We start from the raw sequence: 15164 nt of genomic DNA on the forward strand, positions 1-15164 counted from the left end.
CCAATTGTGTCATGAGTATTGAGATATCAACAAAAATAACTTGGGGGCAAAAGAGTTGCCCCGCCAGGCTTCATGATAACCCGTAAAAACTCAACTAGATTACTCTAACTTTATTTTTACAGTATCAATTATTTATTTCCTACTCTCACATATATATTCATGCAATATATAGAGTACGGAATCGTTCCACTCTTAAACTAGCAAGACATAAGTGAATTTAATTAATCAAACACAAGGAAACAATGATGAGAACAATGAGAGTAGTGTTGTGATTTATTTAAACTAAAACTAATTATAAATTTAACTAATTTAACTAAGCAATTAAAAGGTGAATTTAATGAATTAGAAGAACATAGAGGGGGGGGGGAATTCCACCATGTAATTCGATTGGCTATTAGTTAGTCATCGAATCGAATATTGATCCTTAGTGAATACCAAGTCCTCTCGAATCAAGGTTTCACTAGCATGAGAGTTTAGCTCCACCACAAATCTCTTTGATGGTGGCTCTAAACTCTAGTTCATCATTATGAGGTTTATCTCTAAACACTCATAATAATGAACTTGAAATTCTATTTTAAATAACAACTATTCTAACAAGCAATTATCCTCACATGACTTCTTTAACCTCATCTAATGGAGTTTTTAGCCTAGTTTCATTGGATTCATTGACAATAAACAATAATAGGAAGACATAATTAAATTAAACTAAACTTGATTAAATGAATAGAACAAATAGTCTAAGAATCAACATGAATTAAAACTGAAATTAAAACTAATATAGAACTAAGATTATGAATAACTAATTATAAATTTAAGACAAACTAAATCTATGAATCAAATATTAAATTAGAAACTAAAACTTGAAATACAAACTAATTATTGATTCTAAAAACTAAATCTTGTTCTAAACACTAATTTGATACTAATTAACTAGATCTAAAACTAACTATTGGATCTAGACTAAGTAAAGCTAATTCAAAACTAAGTAACTTAAGAGCTAATTCAAAACTATTGTTCTAAGCTTTTGTCTCTTGATATGGAGGAGACAAGATCCACAAATTCGTGCATGGGCTGAGGAGCCATGTTTTGGGCCGAAAAATTGAGCCCAAAACCTCATTACTTTAGTCCACAAAGGGGTTTTCAGCTGGAAATAACTTCAACAGCCTTTTCATCGACTTCTACTCCTCTGATTGGGTCAAGGCTTAGACCATTGGAAAGCTCTTCCGAGATGGTCATTTTGACATAAGGTAGGCCCAATTCCAAGGTCTAAGTCCAAAGATACGGCCTTTAGAAGTTCTGCTGACTTTTGTGCTCTGTTTCTGCCCGCGTTGACTTTGACTTTTCAGATTTGACTGGGCTTTAAAAAGGCTTTTTCTCCTTGAATCTTGGCCTTTTATCATAGAACTTCTTAGCAACCAATCCTTGCTCCTTTATCTCGTAAAAGGGGCGCATTTCTACACATATTCGACTCCAATGCCTGAAATACATAAGAACACGATAACAGTACTAACTCTTACTTATTAATCACATAATTGGTCAAAAGCTATATTGTTAAAGGGGTTAAAACTACAGTTTTTGGCTCTTATCACTTCACAGCTGACAAAAGACAGCGAGGATAATGAGCCATTTGCTGACTTGATGTCCGAATCAACTTGGGGCAAATTGAGCTGCCCAACAGGGTTCACAGCTGCCCAAAGACTACGGGGGGAATGAGCCCTTCGCAGACTTGGTGTCCGAATCAACTTGGGGCAAATTGAGCTGCCCCACCAAGTTTCACAGCTGACCAAAGATAGCGGGGGGGCGGCTTGGGATGAGCCCTTCGCGGACTTGATGTCCAAATCAACTTGGGGGCAAAATGAGTTGCCCCACCAAGCGTCACAGCTGACCAAAGACAGCAGGGGGGGATGAGCCCTTCGCGGACTTGATGTCCGAATCAACTTGGGGGCAAAATGAGTTGCCCCACCAGGTTTCACAGCTGACCAAAGACAGTGGAGGGACGAACCTTTCACGAACTTGGTGTCTGAATCAACTTGGGGTAAATTGAGCTACCCTAACAGGCTTCACAGCTGACCAAAGACAGCGGCTATCCATGATATCATCAGCATAGAACCGGTAAAGATTCCCTTGAACAAACACACACATGTCACATATTAAGTAACACAAATTCACTTAATATTGGTGAAATTCAAATATCACAACAGAAAAAGCTAGTATTTTACTCCTAAATTGCAAGTGAAGTTAAATGAGTACCTTTTATGATACATGGTTCCTAAACGATCCCTTATAATATGGAGTTCAAAGCTATTCAAATCCAAACAGATAGTATTTAGTATTGAAACTGCTAAGTGTTTTAGACATCAAACAAATCCAAGTATATATGAATTACAAACACACTTCCACTAAAACCACCAGTGACAGCTCCTCCTTCCTCTTCAGAAACACTGTAGTGGCCCATTATATAACACTGGACTTAGGCAAAGACAAAGGGGGGAAGCAGTGTAACAAAGAAGGTTGGGGAGTATGGGATCATGTCCGCGAAACCCTAGAGAGTAGGCGTGGCACTGGTACGGCTATAAGATGGGCCGAGGGATGGAGGGAAGAGGGACGGTCTGGATTGGAGCGTCTTAATAGATGAGCGAAGACCGAGTCACCGGGACAAGGAAGGGAAGCAACTTAATACGCTACCCTGGGGAGCAGGAGAACCGAGTCGCGGAACCCTAGGGGGCGGACGTGGCTGAGGTACGGCAAACAAGAGAGCCGTCAGCTGAGGGGACAGATGGGCGGTCCAGAAAGGAAGGGGAGGGGTATAAAAGGAAGAGGATGAAGACAGAAAGAGAGGCCACATTAAAGAGAAAAGGGAGAAGAAAACAGGGAGAGAGAAGAAAAAGAAAGGGAAAGGAAGAGAACTGTAGTAGGCATGAAATTTTAGGTTCATACATTTGGCGCCGTCTATGGGGACAACGAACAAAAGAAAAGTAGAAATGGCACCTAAGAAACGGGTAAGCATACCGAAGAGAGTGGCGGTGTAGGAACCGACACCAGAGGCGATGATTGATGAAGAAAGAGACATGAGAGAGGAGCCGAAAACATAAGAGACGTGACTCATGAGAGAAGAGATCGGGAGGTTAAGAGAGGAGAAGAGCGGAGGTTGAGAAGAGAGGGAAAAGAAGAGGAAGCATGGCGCAGAGGCAAGTGATAGCTCTGAAGAGGAGGAGGATGGGCCAAACCTCATTGAAAACCTAGTGACCAGCTTGACAATCGAACAGGTGCAAGAGATGATAGACAAGGATAAGGAAGCGAACCAACAGAAAGCGAAAAGTCGTGGAGGAGCAACTAGTCAGGTGGTGGCTGGGCTAAACCGCTGATAAATGTAAAATGAATAGTTTACCTACGAAATGAACGATGAATTCAATCCGTAAGTAAACTAAAACTAATTCTTTTATCTCTCAATTATCAAAGCTTCTACTCTCGATACGAATTGCACTAAGTGGAGTAGGAAGTTCGTTCCACTCCTAGTGCTCTAGCATGGATGTTCTCTAATCTAATTAGTCAGTCTTAAGTCAATGAGAGCTTTACGAAATGTTATGCTAACAAGACGCGTTAATTTAAATAACAAGATATAATAAATAACAAGATAAAATATAAACTAAAGTTAATCTACTTAAAGCTACGAAAAACGATTGTTTGAATCTCAATAAAGAAATCGAGGGAATTGAATCCACCTCGAATCCAACTTAACAACCTAGCGTAGAATGTTGTATCTCAATTCTCACGTTCTTACTGGGAGAATTTCGAAGTTCTAATCCCTAGTGTTCATGGCATTCCTACCGGATACTAACTAGCATGTGAGGTCGTCCACCCATTCTCATGGCTAAACACGACCTTCTAGAGTGGAATAGATTCTACAACCAATTTCTATACTAACCATCGAGTTTTCATCAAGGCTTCATCAACCCCTCTAATGGAGGTTTTAGCCTTGAGTCATTACGCAATCATTTCCATTTAGATTAAAACTAAACATAATATAAAGCATTGAAATTTACTTAATTAAACAATAATGAAATCTAATTTAATGACTAAAATGAAATAAACACAAGAATTGAAATTAGATCTAGAAATGGAAATGACAAAAATCGAAATTAACTAATAGCTATTTATTTATTAATACTAATGAAGAATAATGATTCTAATCCTTTAATCTAAACAAGAATTGGATTTGAAATTAAACTTAATTAAAACAATCAAATCTAGATCTAGAAGCTATTCTAATGGCTACTTTCTATTCTAAGCTATGTACCCTAATTCTCTACTAAAAAATCTACCATTAACAATGAGCTAAGCTTTTGTTTTTATACATCCAGATCCAAAAATCGTGCATGGGCTTGGAGCCATGTTTTGGGCAGAGAATCGGCCCAAAACCCAATTCTTTCAAATTCAAAAAGGCCTCTTGACTAGATTCGGCTTCAACAGACTTTTCGTCCACTTCTTCTCCTCTTATTGGGTCAAGGCTTGGACCATTGCAAAGCTCTTTTCGAGCCGGTCGTTTTGACATAAGGTAGGCCCAATTCGAGGTCCGAGTCCAAAGATATGGCATTGGAAGTTCTCGACGACTTTGCTCCTTTATCTCGCTAAAGTGGCACATTTCTCGCACATAATGGACTTTGAAGCCTGAAATGCATAAAAACACGTAATCAGTATTAACTCTTACTTATTATTCACATAATTGGTCTAACAATATGATTATTAAGGGGTTAAAACTACAGTTTTGGGCTCTTATCAACCGCAACCCTTTAGCGAACATCATCTGGGCGTCAGAGGTCCCAAAGTGCTTTAATCAGCCTAGATTCGAGAGGTACGACAGTAAAAGGGACCCCGCATATCACATCCATAATTTCTGGCAACAGATGCCGCTATGGCAAGAGTCGCGGTATGATAGGCTGAGATGCATGATGTTCCCGGCCAGTTTAAAAGGAAGGGCGACGGACTGGTATTATCGGTTACCAGCAGGGAGCATAAGGAATTTTTAAGAGTTGGAACAAGCATTTGTAGATCATTTCATACACCAGAAGAAGCGTGTGGTGGACATCGCGGCATTATTCAATGTGAGACAGAGGTCGGCGGAGTCAGTGAGGGAATATCTATATCGGTTCAAGGCTGAGACGTTGAAGGTCGAGAATCTGGATGAGAGAACCGCGGTGATCGCGTTTGAGTGAGGGCTGCGGCCAGGAACGGGAGTGCACCAGTCGGTCGCGAAGAACGAGATTGCAACCTTGCATGAGCTATATCCGTGAGTAGAAAAATACATCAGGTATGAGGACACTTTACAAAAGGAGTCTAAGAGGTTAGGGAAAGCTATTTTATCGTTAGAGAAAGACAGGGAACACCGAAGGGAAGGGACGTCTGAAAGGGAAAGTGGCGGGTACCACGGCCACCCCAGAGCATAAAAAGTCTGGGAAGGGGTTCGAAGGGAGAATAGAGAAAGGAAGCCATACCGGGAGATAGAGGTGACACCGCTGAATAGACCGTTGAGAGAAATATTGTCGTTGATTAAAAACATGTAGGGGTACAAAGGGCCGCGGAACACACCAATAGAGCTACCGGATAAACCTTTGTGCGCATACCACCAGATGCGAAACCATGAGATTGATGACTGCTACGTGCTAAAGTGAATGGTTCAGAGATTGGTGGAAAGGGGTAAGATGAGAGAGTTTGTGAGGGGTGCACAGAATGAGGAGCGTTTGCCGCGACAGGATCATATATTAGGAACTATTCATGTGATTTTCAGTGGGGAGGTGCTAAGTCATAATGCCCATAGAGATAAGGTGAGGAGGACCGCGAGCATCCAGCAGATCCATGACGGGACTGATATGCCACGACCAAGGGTAAGGTTAGCAGAGGACAAAGACAGGATTGTCTTCAGCAAAGCGGATTTGCGGGCAGTAGACTCTCCCCATGAGGATGCGTTGGTCATCACGGTGGCGATGGGAAATTACCTAGTGAAAAGAGTGTTAATCGATTGTGGCAGCGCGGTGAATTTGTTGTTCAAAAGAGCTTTAGAAGAAATGGGAATGGATCCTAAGCAGTTGAGGCCTCCGCAAACTAATTTATACGGATTCAATGGAAGTATGACAGAGCCTATGGGAGAACTCTTGTTGCCGGTAACCACGGGTCTGGTGACAGTATTCGCACGGTTCATGGTGGTAGATTCTGCGTCCAAGACAACGCAATCTTAAGGAAGCGATGGATCCATGAGATGAAGGTCGTCCCATCCACGTACTATCAAGTGATACGATTCTCTACTCCGACAGGCAAACATGAAGTCCGCAGAGATCAGGTGACGACCAAGAACAGTCATAGGGGTACAGTGAAACGATTGGTCCACATAACAGAAAAAGAAAGTTCCCACCCTAGAAAGAGGCAAGCATAGCAATTACAATGTGCCCCCGCAGAGAGAAAGTTGGAACCAGCGGAGGGTCCGAAGACGCTAGATGAAATTGAAGTGGTGAGTATTGGGGACAGGGAGGAAGAAAGGTTCACATCGGTAGGATCCAGTCTGCCGGAGGATTGGAAGAGTACATTGATACAATTCTTGTCAGAAAATAGAGATGTGTTTGCATGGACCATTGAGGATGTAACGGGATTAGACCTAGAATTTGCATGTTATAAGTTACACATGAAGGAAGATGCCAAGCCAGTGAGGCAGAGGATGCGGAGCGTTAGACCAAAGTAGCGGAGGGCATTCGCAAAGAGGTGGCGCGGTTGAAGGGAGCTGGAATAATACGGGAAACGGAATTCACCGAGTGGCTATCCAATGTGGTCGCAGTACCGAAAAAAAACGACAAAGTTCGTATGTGCGTCGATTTCACGGATGTGATTACAGAGTATCCGAACGACAGTTATCCCATGTCGTGAGTAGATGAGTTGGTGGATAGGATGGCAGGGTACAAAATATTCTCTTTCATGGACGCGTCTATGGGGTATAATCAGGTCGCGATGTATCGGCCGGATTAGGAGAAAACAGCATTTGTGGTAGAAAGCAGCACGTACTGCTATACAAGGATGCCATTTGGGCAGAAGAATGCTGGAGCCACTTTCCAAAGATTGGGAGAGAAAATGTTTGAAAGCAAGATTCTGAAAGGGATTAAGATATACATAGATGACATGGTGGAAAAAAGCATGTCCGAGGAGGAGCATTTAGAAGGCTTACGGGAGACATTCGGGATACTGTGGAAGTACAATTTGAAGTTGAATCCAGAGAAATGCACCTTTGGAGTGACCACGGGAAAGTTCTTAGGCTATATCGTGACTCATCAGGGAATATAGGCCAATCCTGAGCAAATAAGAGCCTTGATAGAGATGCCTTCACCGCAGAATGTTAAGGAGGTACAGCGGCTAGTTGGAATGGTGGCGGCGTTGAACAGGTTCATTTCCAAATCATCTGATAAATGCAGGCCACTGTATCGATTGTTGAGAAGTACCCCGGATTTCTCTTTGACAGCGGAATGCGAGGAGGCATTTCAAGAGTTGAAGGGGTATTTGGGAAAGGCTCCTTTATTGTCTCGGCCAGAAGAGGGGGAAAAGTTGTACTTGTATTTGGGGACCACTGAGTATGCAGTAAGTTCAGTACTGGTCCGTCTAGTAGAAAGAGTGGAGAAATCGGTGTATTTCCAAAGCAAAACATTACTGGACGTAGAGACGCGGTATAGTAGAATTGAGAGGTATGCGCTGGCATTAATCTTCTCGGCTCTCAAGCTGAAACCCTACTTCGAGTCGCACTCCGTGGTGGTGGTGACAAACCTACCTCTCAAACAGGCATTAAGGACAGAAAAGTCAGGGAGAATGTTGAAATGGGCAGTGATGCTTAGCGCGTATGAGATACAATATCAGGTAAGGACCGCGGATAAGGCGCTGGCAGTGGCGGAGTTTCTGGCTGAGTTCCCCGCCGAGGATCCCACTTGGGGAGAATAGATGGTTATGGAACCGGAGAGGGAAAGGGAGCCCGACTTACTGGACCCTTGGGATAAGAGGAATGGATGGAGGGTATTCGCAGATGGGTCTGCCACTGATGCATGCAGCGGCATAGGGGTTGTGTTGGTTACACCTGATAACAACATAATAGAACAGACCATGAAGTTAGGTTTCGCGGCATCCAGTAACAAAGTGGAGTATGAGGCAGTGATAGCGGGACTGAGAATGGCCGAGGATCTGGGGGTAAAGGAATTGACCGTGTATTCAGACTCAAATCTCGTGGTGTGTCAAGCTAATGGATGGTTTGCTGCTCGATGCCCGCAAATGGCTAAGTATTTGAAGGTGGTGCGCGAGAGATCTAGCAAGTTTGTGAAGCTCCAATTTGTACATCTGGGTCGCAGTGAGAATAGACACGCGGACACAATGGCATACGTTGCGGCAGCCATACCCGGGTCAGAGGAAAGGATGATACGGGTAGGGAGATTGGACAAGCCGAGCACGGAAGATGTGGTAGAGGTATGTCAGGTCACTGAAGAAGAAGGGGGATGGATGGGTCCCATTAGATATTTCTTGGAGGGAAAGGAGGTGGCGGACAAGAAAGAAAAGAGAAGATTGGAACAGACATCCTAGATATATGTGCTGGTGGAAGGTGAGTTATACCGAAAGAACTTCAGTGGGCCATTGTTAAAATGTCTAGGGCTGCGGTTAGCATCTGAGGTGCTTGCAGAGTTGCATGAAGGGGATTGTGGGAGCCATTCCGCAGGAAGGACTACTGCGCACTGACTCTTGACACAAGGCTACTTTTGGCCCCATATGAAGAAGGACGCAGTGGACTTCGCTAAGAAATGTGACAAGTGTCAAAGATTCTCACAGCTGATATTCGCACCCGCAGAACCCCTGCATAATGTCTCGAGTTCGTGGCCTTTTGCAATGTGGGCTATGGATATTGTGGGACCATTGCCCATGGCCAGTGGCAAAAGGAGATATATGCTGGCAGCCACGGACTATTTTACTAAATGGATAGAAGTCATACCTTTGCAGCAAGTCAAGGAAACGCAAGTGATTAAGTTTCTATGGGAGAACATCATATGTCAGTTTGGGTTGTCGCATGTCATCATTGCAGACAATGGGACACTGCTCACGGGAGCTAAGGTGGCAGCGTTTCTATAGGCGTACAAGGTGAAACAAGGATTCTCGGCCCCCTACAACCCCGAGGGCAACGGACAGGCAGAATCTTCTAACAAAACGATAATGAACAATCTAAAAAGGAAAGTGGAAGATAAGAAGGGTGCGTAGGCCGACAAGTTGAACCATGTGCTCTGGGCTTACCGAACCACACCGCGGACAAGCACCAAGGAGACCCCCTTCACCTTAGCATACGGTGTCGAATCATTTTCAGATTGTTCGAATTGGCGCATATTGGCTGTGGAGGAGGGGTCGAATTGGTTGTGGAAGAGGGGTCGAATTGGCGCATATTGGCAGGGAACTTGAACTTGGCAGAAGAGAAAAGAGACTCAGCTCGCATTCGACTGGAGGAGTATCACAGGAGACTATAGAGACAATACAACAAGAGGGTCAGACCACGGCGTTTCAAGATAGGAGAATTGGTGCTATGCCGGGTAACTCCGAGTACAAAAGAAGAGAAGGATGGGAAGTTGGGTCCTAATTGGGAAAAGTCGTACACCGTGGTGGAAGTGGGAGAGGTTCTGGTACCTATAAGTTGCAGACCATGAAGGGTAAACTGATAAAAAAACCTTAAAATATAAGAATGTTGAAAAAAATTTACAACTGAATGTAATGAAGTCCCATGCAATGTAAGGAAGGTCCAGAACAGAGGACTAGAGATGTATGTAAATGTATAAAACCCCAGCACTTTTGTGAATGGAAATGTGTTTGCTATATGTAGTGTTTAAAGAAGAATATAAACCGTGGATCAGCGAGGCGAGTGACACGTGGGGCAATAAGAGTGGCCCCGGTAGACTTTAACGCCTATTGGAGAGAGACATTGGAGGGGATGAGCCCTTTGCTGATGTTAGAGATGGAGTGAGACTGGAGAGACATCGGAGGGGATGAGCCCTTCGTGGATCAGAGATGGAAGAAACACATAAGGCAAGGAGAGTGGCCCCAACAGGCTTGAGAGCCTGATCGAGCCCACGAAGTGGGGTGAGCCCTCCGTGGATACGAGATGCAAGAGATACATGGGGCAAGGAGAGGGAGAGGCAGCGGAGGGGATGAGCCTTTCGCTGACACTAGAGATTTAGTGAGCCTGGAGCAAGCGGAGTTACTCCAGCAAGCTTGAGAACCTGATCAAGCCCGCTGAGTGGGATGAGCCCTCCGCTGATCAGAGGTGTAAGAGACAGGTGGGGCAAAGAAAGTGGCCGCAACAGGCTTGAGAGCCTGATCGAGCCCGCGGAGTGGTGTGAGGCCTCCACGGATCAGAGAAGCAATAGATACATGGGGCAAGGAAAGTGGCCCCACCTAACTTTAGCGCTTCTCAGAGGGAGATACAGTGGAGGGGATGAGCCCTTCGCTGACGCTAGAGAAGAAAAGTGCCTGGAACAAGAGGAGTTGTTCCGGCGGGCTTGAGAGCCAGATCGAGCCAAATAAAGAAACAGGGGGCAAGGTAGTTGAGGAAAAGAAGTAGAGATTTGCATAAGGAGAGAGGTGTCATTCAAGCAGATAGTTAGAATCAAAAGATAAAGAGGCAACAACATAGCATAAAAAATAAAATATCATATTAAAGGAAATAATGGAGGTAGGAGAAGTATGGCAAACAACAGGTCCAAGAAAGTAAAATATCCGATTACAAAACAAAGATCACTAAATCATTTCAGAAGCAGAATCATTGGCAGGCAACACGTCAGCAACTTGTTGGGTAGCGGCAGCGGTGATACCTTCTGTAGTTTCCTTGGGTAGGGCCGCGGTTGTCTCAAGGGTAGAGGGCTCCACGGTTGGCAGATGTTTAGTAAGGGCCTCTTGAGCCGACGAGGCTTCCTTGGTGGCTTTGGGGGAATTGATCACAAGAGTAGGCCTTTCAAGGAGAAGGCGGCCTTCTCGGGTGAGCCTCTCTAGCTCTTCTTGGAGTTTCTTGGCCACCCTCTTGTCAGCCAAGAGTTTGAAGCGGTCGCGAAGCGTATCAGAGAGAGGGGTGGCGAAGAGGATGAGCCCATCACTGATGCAAGACGGGACACACTGCACGTTGCAGTAGAGCCGGCGGAGGGACCTAATTGGATGAGGAAAGCGTAGGGGAGGAAAATTGCAGGAAAGCGTTCATGAGAAGGCAAGGGACTAACTAGGGACATGAGGTATGCTTTGCAAATCTAACAAACAGAAAGAGATCGAAAGGGAAAAGACAACAGGCATATAAAACGTAATCACACAGCAAAATATATAAACAGGGGGCGAATCAAGTCGCAAGTTAATAACAAGGTTTTGATACAAAGAAAGGACTAGGGCATTCCCTAGGTGGATGAATCAACGATCATTTCTTTAGCAGCGTCTTTAACGGCGGCAGCGGAGGACTCTTGAATGACTGCAATGGGAAAGGGGTCTTCGCCCATCACAAGGTTCTCTAGAATGCCAAAAGGGTTCCCGGCTTCAGTGGGTTCGCTGGCGACCTCAGTGGGTTCAGTCACCGGGACGGCGGGTCTATCGGGGAGAAGGCGGCCTTCCTGGGTGAGCTGGTCGAGTTCCTCCTGGACCTTCCAGGCCACCCTCTTTTTAGCCAGGGACTTGAAATGGTCACGAAGAGCCGTCATGTCCAATTGGTGCTGCTCCATCATCTTGGTGGTGTCATCCTTGTGGGCCTGAGCGTCCACGGTCTTCTGATGTTGTTGGGTGAGGGCGTTCAAGTTGAGCTGGTGGTGTTAGAGAAGTTCTTCTCTTTGACAGTGTAGGCGCTCGTTAACGGAGTCCATGTACAGTTGATGGGAGGATTATGCCGACTTAAGTTCATCCTGGGCCTGGACTTTGGCCAAATTGGCAACTGCCATATCTGACTGAAGTCCGGCATAGGCCGCTCGCAAGCCAATGGGGCGTTAAGCTCCTGTTCCAGGGTGGTCACCTTATTCTTGGTGTGGAGAAGGCCGCGGATCATGAAGGAGATGTCCAGGCTCACCTAGGTCAAAAAGGGAGAGGGATAAAAAAAAAAGAGAGAGAGAGAGAGAGAGAGAGAGAAAGTTATACCCTTTCCCAGTTGGTGTACAGCGAAGTGCGATGTTGGTCAAATGAACCCCCGTCCGCATAGGCAATGTCCTTAGGCAGATGAGCATTGTAAAACAAGGAGGGGGCCACGGCGGCATTGTCCAAAGCGGAGTCCACCGTATTCACTTTCCGGCTGTGCATATTGAATATGGGACAGAAGTCCTCAACAATTGCAAGAGTGGATGTCAGGGCGGTAGGCTGAGCGGGTTCCTTGCCAAGCCGGCGAGTGTAGGGAGAGGAGGCAGCTGGATGAGAGGGTGAAGAAGTAGGGGCTGGACCTTCAGGCACGGAGGCCTGGTGAGTTGTAGAGACAGGCTCATCAGAGGTGGACGTCCGCGGCCTCTTGGCTGGCGGCTGATCAGCAGGTGCATGCATGTCGGCGGCGGGGACTTCCATCACATCATCATCGGAGTCACTATCGAACAATTTCTACTTGTGAACATCCATGTCTTCTGGGGGTGAGGGGGGAGAGGTGAATTGATCGTCCCAGTGGGAGATAGAGCGGTAGGAAAGGACGTCGTTGGGAGTGGAGGAAAGGTGGAGATCTTGAGGGTCACGGGAGGCGGAAGAGTCTGAGGAAGTTCGAGGAGGGGGGCGGTGAGAACTATGGGTGCGAGACCTCTTCTTTGAAGGAGGAGACACGCGGGGCTTTCGCTCCTTGGGAGGGGGAAGACGAAAAAAATGACCTGTTAAGCCGCGGAAGGTGTTGAGAGCGGGGATGGGCACTAAAGGAGTAGCGGTGGTGGGATGAATGCCTAAGAAGTCAGCCTGGGCAAAACCAAGGTCACGGAGTGGGCAAAGATAGGACAGGAGATGTTATCATAAATCCTGGATTTGGAATCTGGCCGCCAACCTATAAATAAGAGCAATTGTGAGTTAATAGATTAAATGGAAAACACTTCAAGGAACGGGAAAAAAACTATGATACTCACCGCGAAGTCGGAAGGCGAGATGGTTAAGAGTCAGGGTGGAGGGGATGTCGGCGGACAGAAAGTTTCCTGATACATAGAGTGGATAGTGGTACCAAACTTTATCTAAAGTGGTAAGCCAAAGGAGAAAAGATTGTTTCTTCAGACGAACACAGAAGGACTGGTATCCTATATTGACATCCTTTGTGCTGGTTTTGAGATAGTATTGAAAGTAGATGTCGTGGCTGGTGATCTTGGGTTCTCGAGTCCTATTGTAAGAATTCATGGCATACATTATCCGCTAGAAATTTCTTATGCCTTGGCAAGGGGGAATGTTAAAGTGGTTGCAAACTTCGACATCCAGAAGAGTAAGGAGAAGCCGTAGACCGGCAACCATTTGGCCTACAGTGATGACAAGAGAGCCCGGTCGGTGAGAAATCAAATGGGGATAGTGGGTGACAGAGGACACGTGTTCTAATATAACGTCGGCTGGAACGCCGTAGGCAGCTCTAATGGTGTTTAAATTAGGTCTACGAGCTCTAGGGGGTGACAATAAAGTAGTGAGGCGGCCGGAGGTGGAGGGTACTGCAGTGGAAGCAAGAGGAGGGGGAGAGTATACCCTCGCTGAACGGGAAGAGGACAAGTCGCCAGATTCGTTGTCCGACATCGGAAGGGAGATGAACAGATTCTAGAAATCGAACTATTTCAAAATGAAAAAGAGAAAGACAGTTCAACTAAAAGAGAGAGGGCCAAGAAAACGTACCGATCAATGGGAAGACGGAGTTGGTGAGGTTGTGAAATGATAAGAGCCCAAAACTGTAGTTTTAACCCCCTAATAATAATACTTTTAGACCAATTATGCAAGTAATAAATAAGAGTTAATGCTGATTACGTGCTTTTATGTATTTCAGCCATTGGAGTCGATTATGTGTAGAAATGTGTCACTTTTGAGAGATAAAGGAGCAAGGGTTGGTTGCTAAGAAGTTCTGTGATTAAAGGCCAAGATTCAAGAAAAAAAACCTTTAAAAAGCCCGGTCAAAGCTGAAAAGTCAAAGTCGACGCGGGCAGAAACAGCGCATAAAAGTCAGCAGAACTTCCGAAGGCTATATCTTTGGACTCAGACCTCGGAATTGAGCCTACCTTATGTCAAAACGATCGGCTCGGAAAGAGATTTCCAACGGTCCAAGTCTTGACCCAATCAGAGGAGCAAAATTGGACTAAAAGTCTGCTGAAGTCAAATCCGGCTGGAAAGGGGTCTGTGGACTGAATAAATTGGGCTTTGGGATCGATTTTCCAGCCCAAAATATGGCTCCTAAGCCCATTCACGAAAATGTGGATCTGGTCTCCTCCATTTCAACGCACAAGACTTAACTCTTAAGCATTCTAGTTTGTAGGTAGTCATTAGCATATAATTCTAGATCTAGTGTTTAGATTGAATTAATTAGTTTTATTTACCTTGTTTTAATTTAGTTATTGAATCAATTGTTATTTCTTCATTAGATCAATAAAGTTAGTTAGTTCTTCATAATCTAGTTTCATTTTCCATTAATTATTTAGTTTCAATTCATAGATTTAGTTATTTGTCATTACTAGTTTCAATTAATTCTTGCATGATTAGATTTCCATTTGAATTCAAATAAGTAAATTTAGAATCTTTATATCATGTCTTGCTTAAATTCATATAGAAATGATAGTTTTATGAATCAAGGCTAAACCTCCATTAGAGGGGTTTGAGGAAGCCTTGATAAAAACTTGATTGTGTAGTGTAAAAGTAGTTGTAAGAGTCTATTCCACTCTAGAAGGTAGTTGATTCGCCATGAGAATGGGTTGAACTTCCTCACATGCTAGTGATTATTTGGTAGAGATTGTCATGATTGATTAGGGATTAAAACGACCAATTTTTATCGTAATAACGTAAGAATTAGATTACAACAATCTATACTAGTTTATTAAGTTGGATTCAAGGTGGAATCAAACTCCCCTAATTCTTTATCTAGATTCAAACCTTAGTATTATTTGTTAAATTATCGTATCTTGTTAGCATAACTTGCATCGTAGTATAAATTTCCTCTATACTCTCATTAA

At 44.5% G+C, this 15164-nt stretch overlaps 2 protein-coding genes across 2 annotated transcripts; both read left to right on the plus strand.

Moving 5' to 3' along the window:
• Positions 1 to 5669: 5669 nt before the first annotated feature.
• Positions 5670 to 6233, plus strand: LOC147497809 (uncharacterized). Its single transcript, XM_086563017.1, has one exon. It carries the CDS (start codon positions 5670 to 5672, stop codon positions 6231 to 6233), a length of 564 nt encoding a protein of 187 aa, XP_086419143.1.
• A 1735-nt stretch (positions 6234 to 7968) lies between these two features.
• LOC147497810 (uncharacterized) lies at positions 7969 to 8598 on the plus strand. The gene has a single exon (XM_086563018.1). The coding sequence runs from the start codon at positions 7969 to 7971 to the stop codon at positions 8596 to 8598; it is 630 nt and encodes a 209-aa protein (XP_086419144.1).
• Positions 8599 to 15164: the final 6566 nt, after the last annotated feature.

The sequence above is a fragment of the Coptis chinensis genome, chromosome 5 (assembly GCF_015680905.1).
Source record: "Coptis chinensis isolate HL-2020 chromosome 5, ASM1568090v1, whole genome shotgun sequence".
In the NCBI taxonomy this organism is placed as follows: domain Eukaryota; kingdom Viridiplantae; phylum Streptophyta; class Magnoliopsida; order Ranunculales; family Ranunculaceae; genus Coptis; species Coptis chinensis.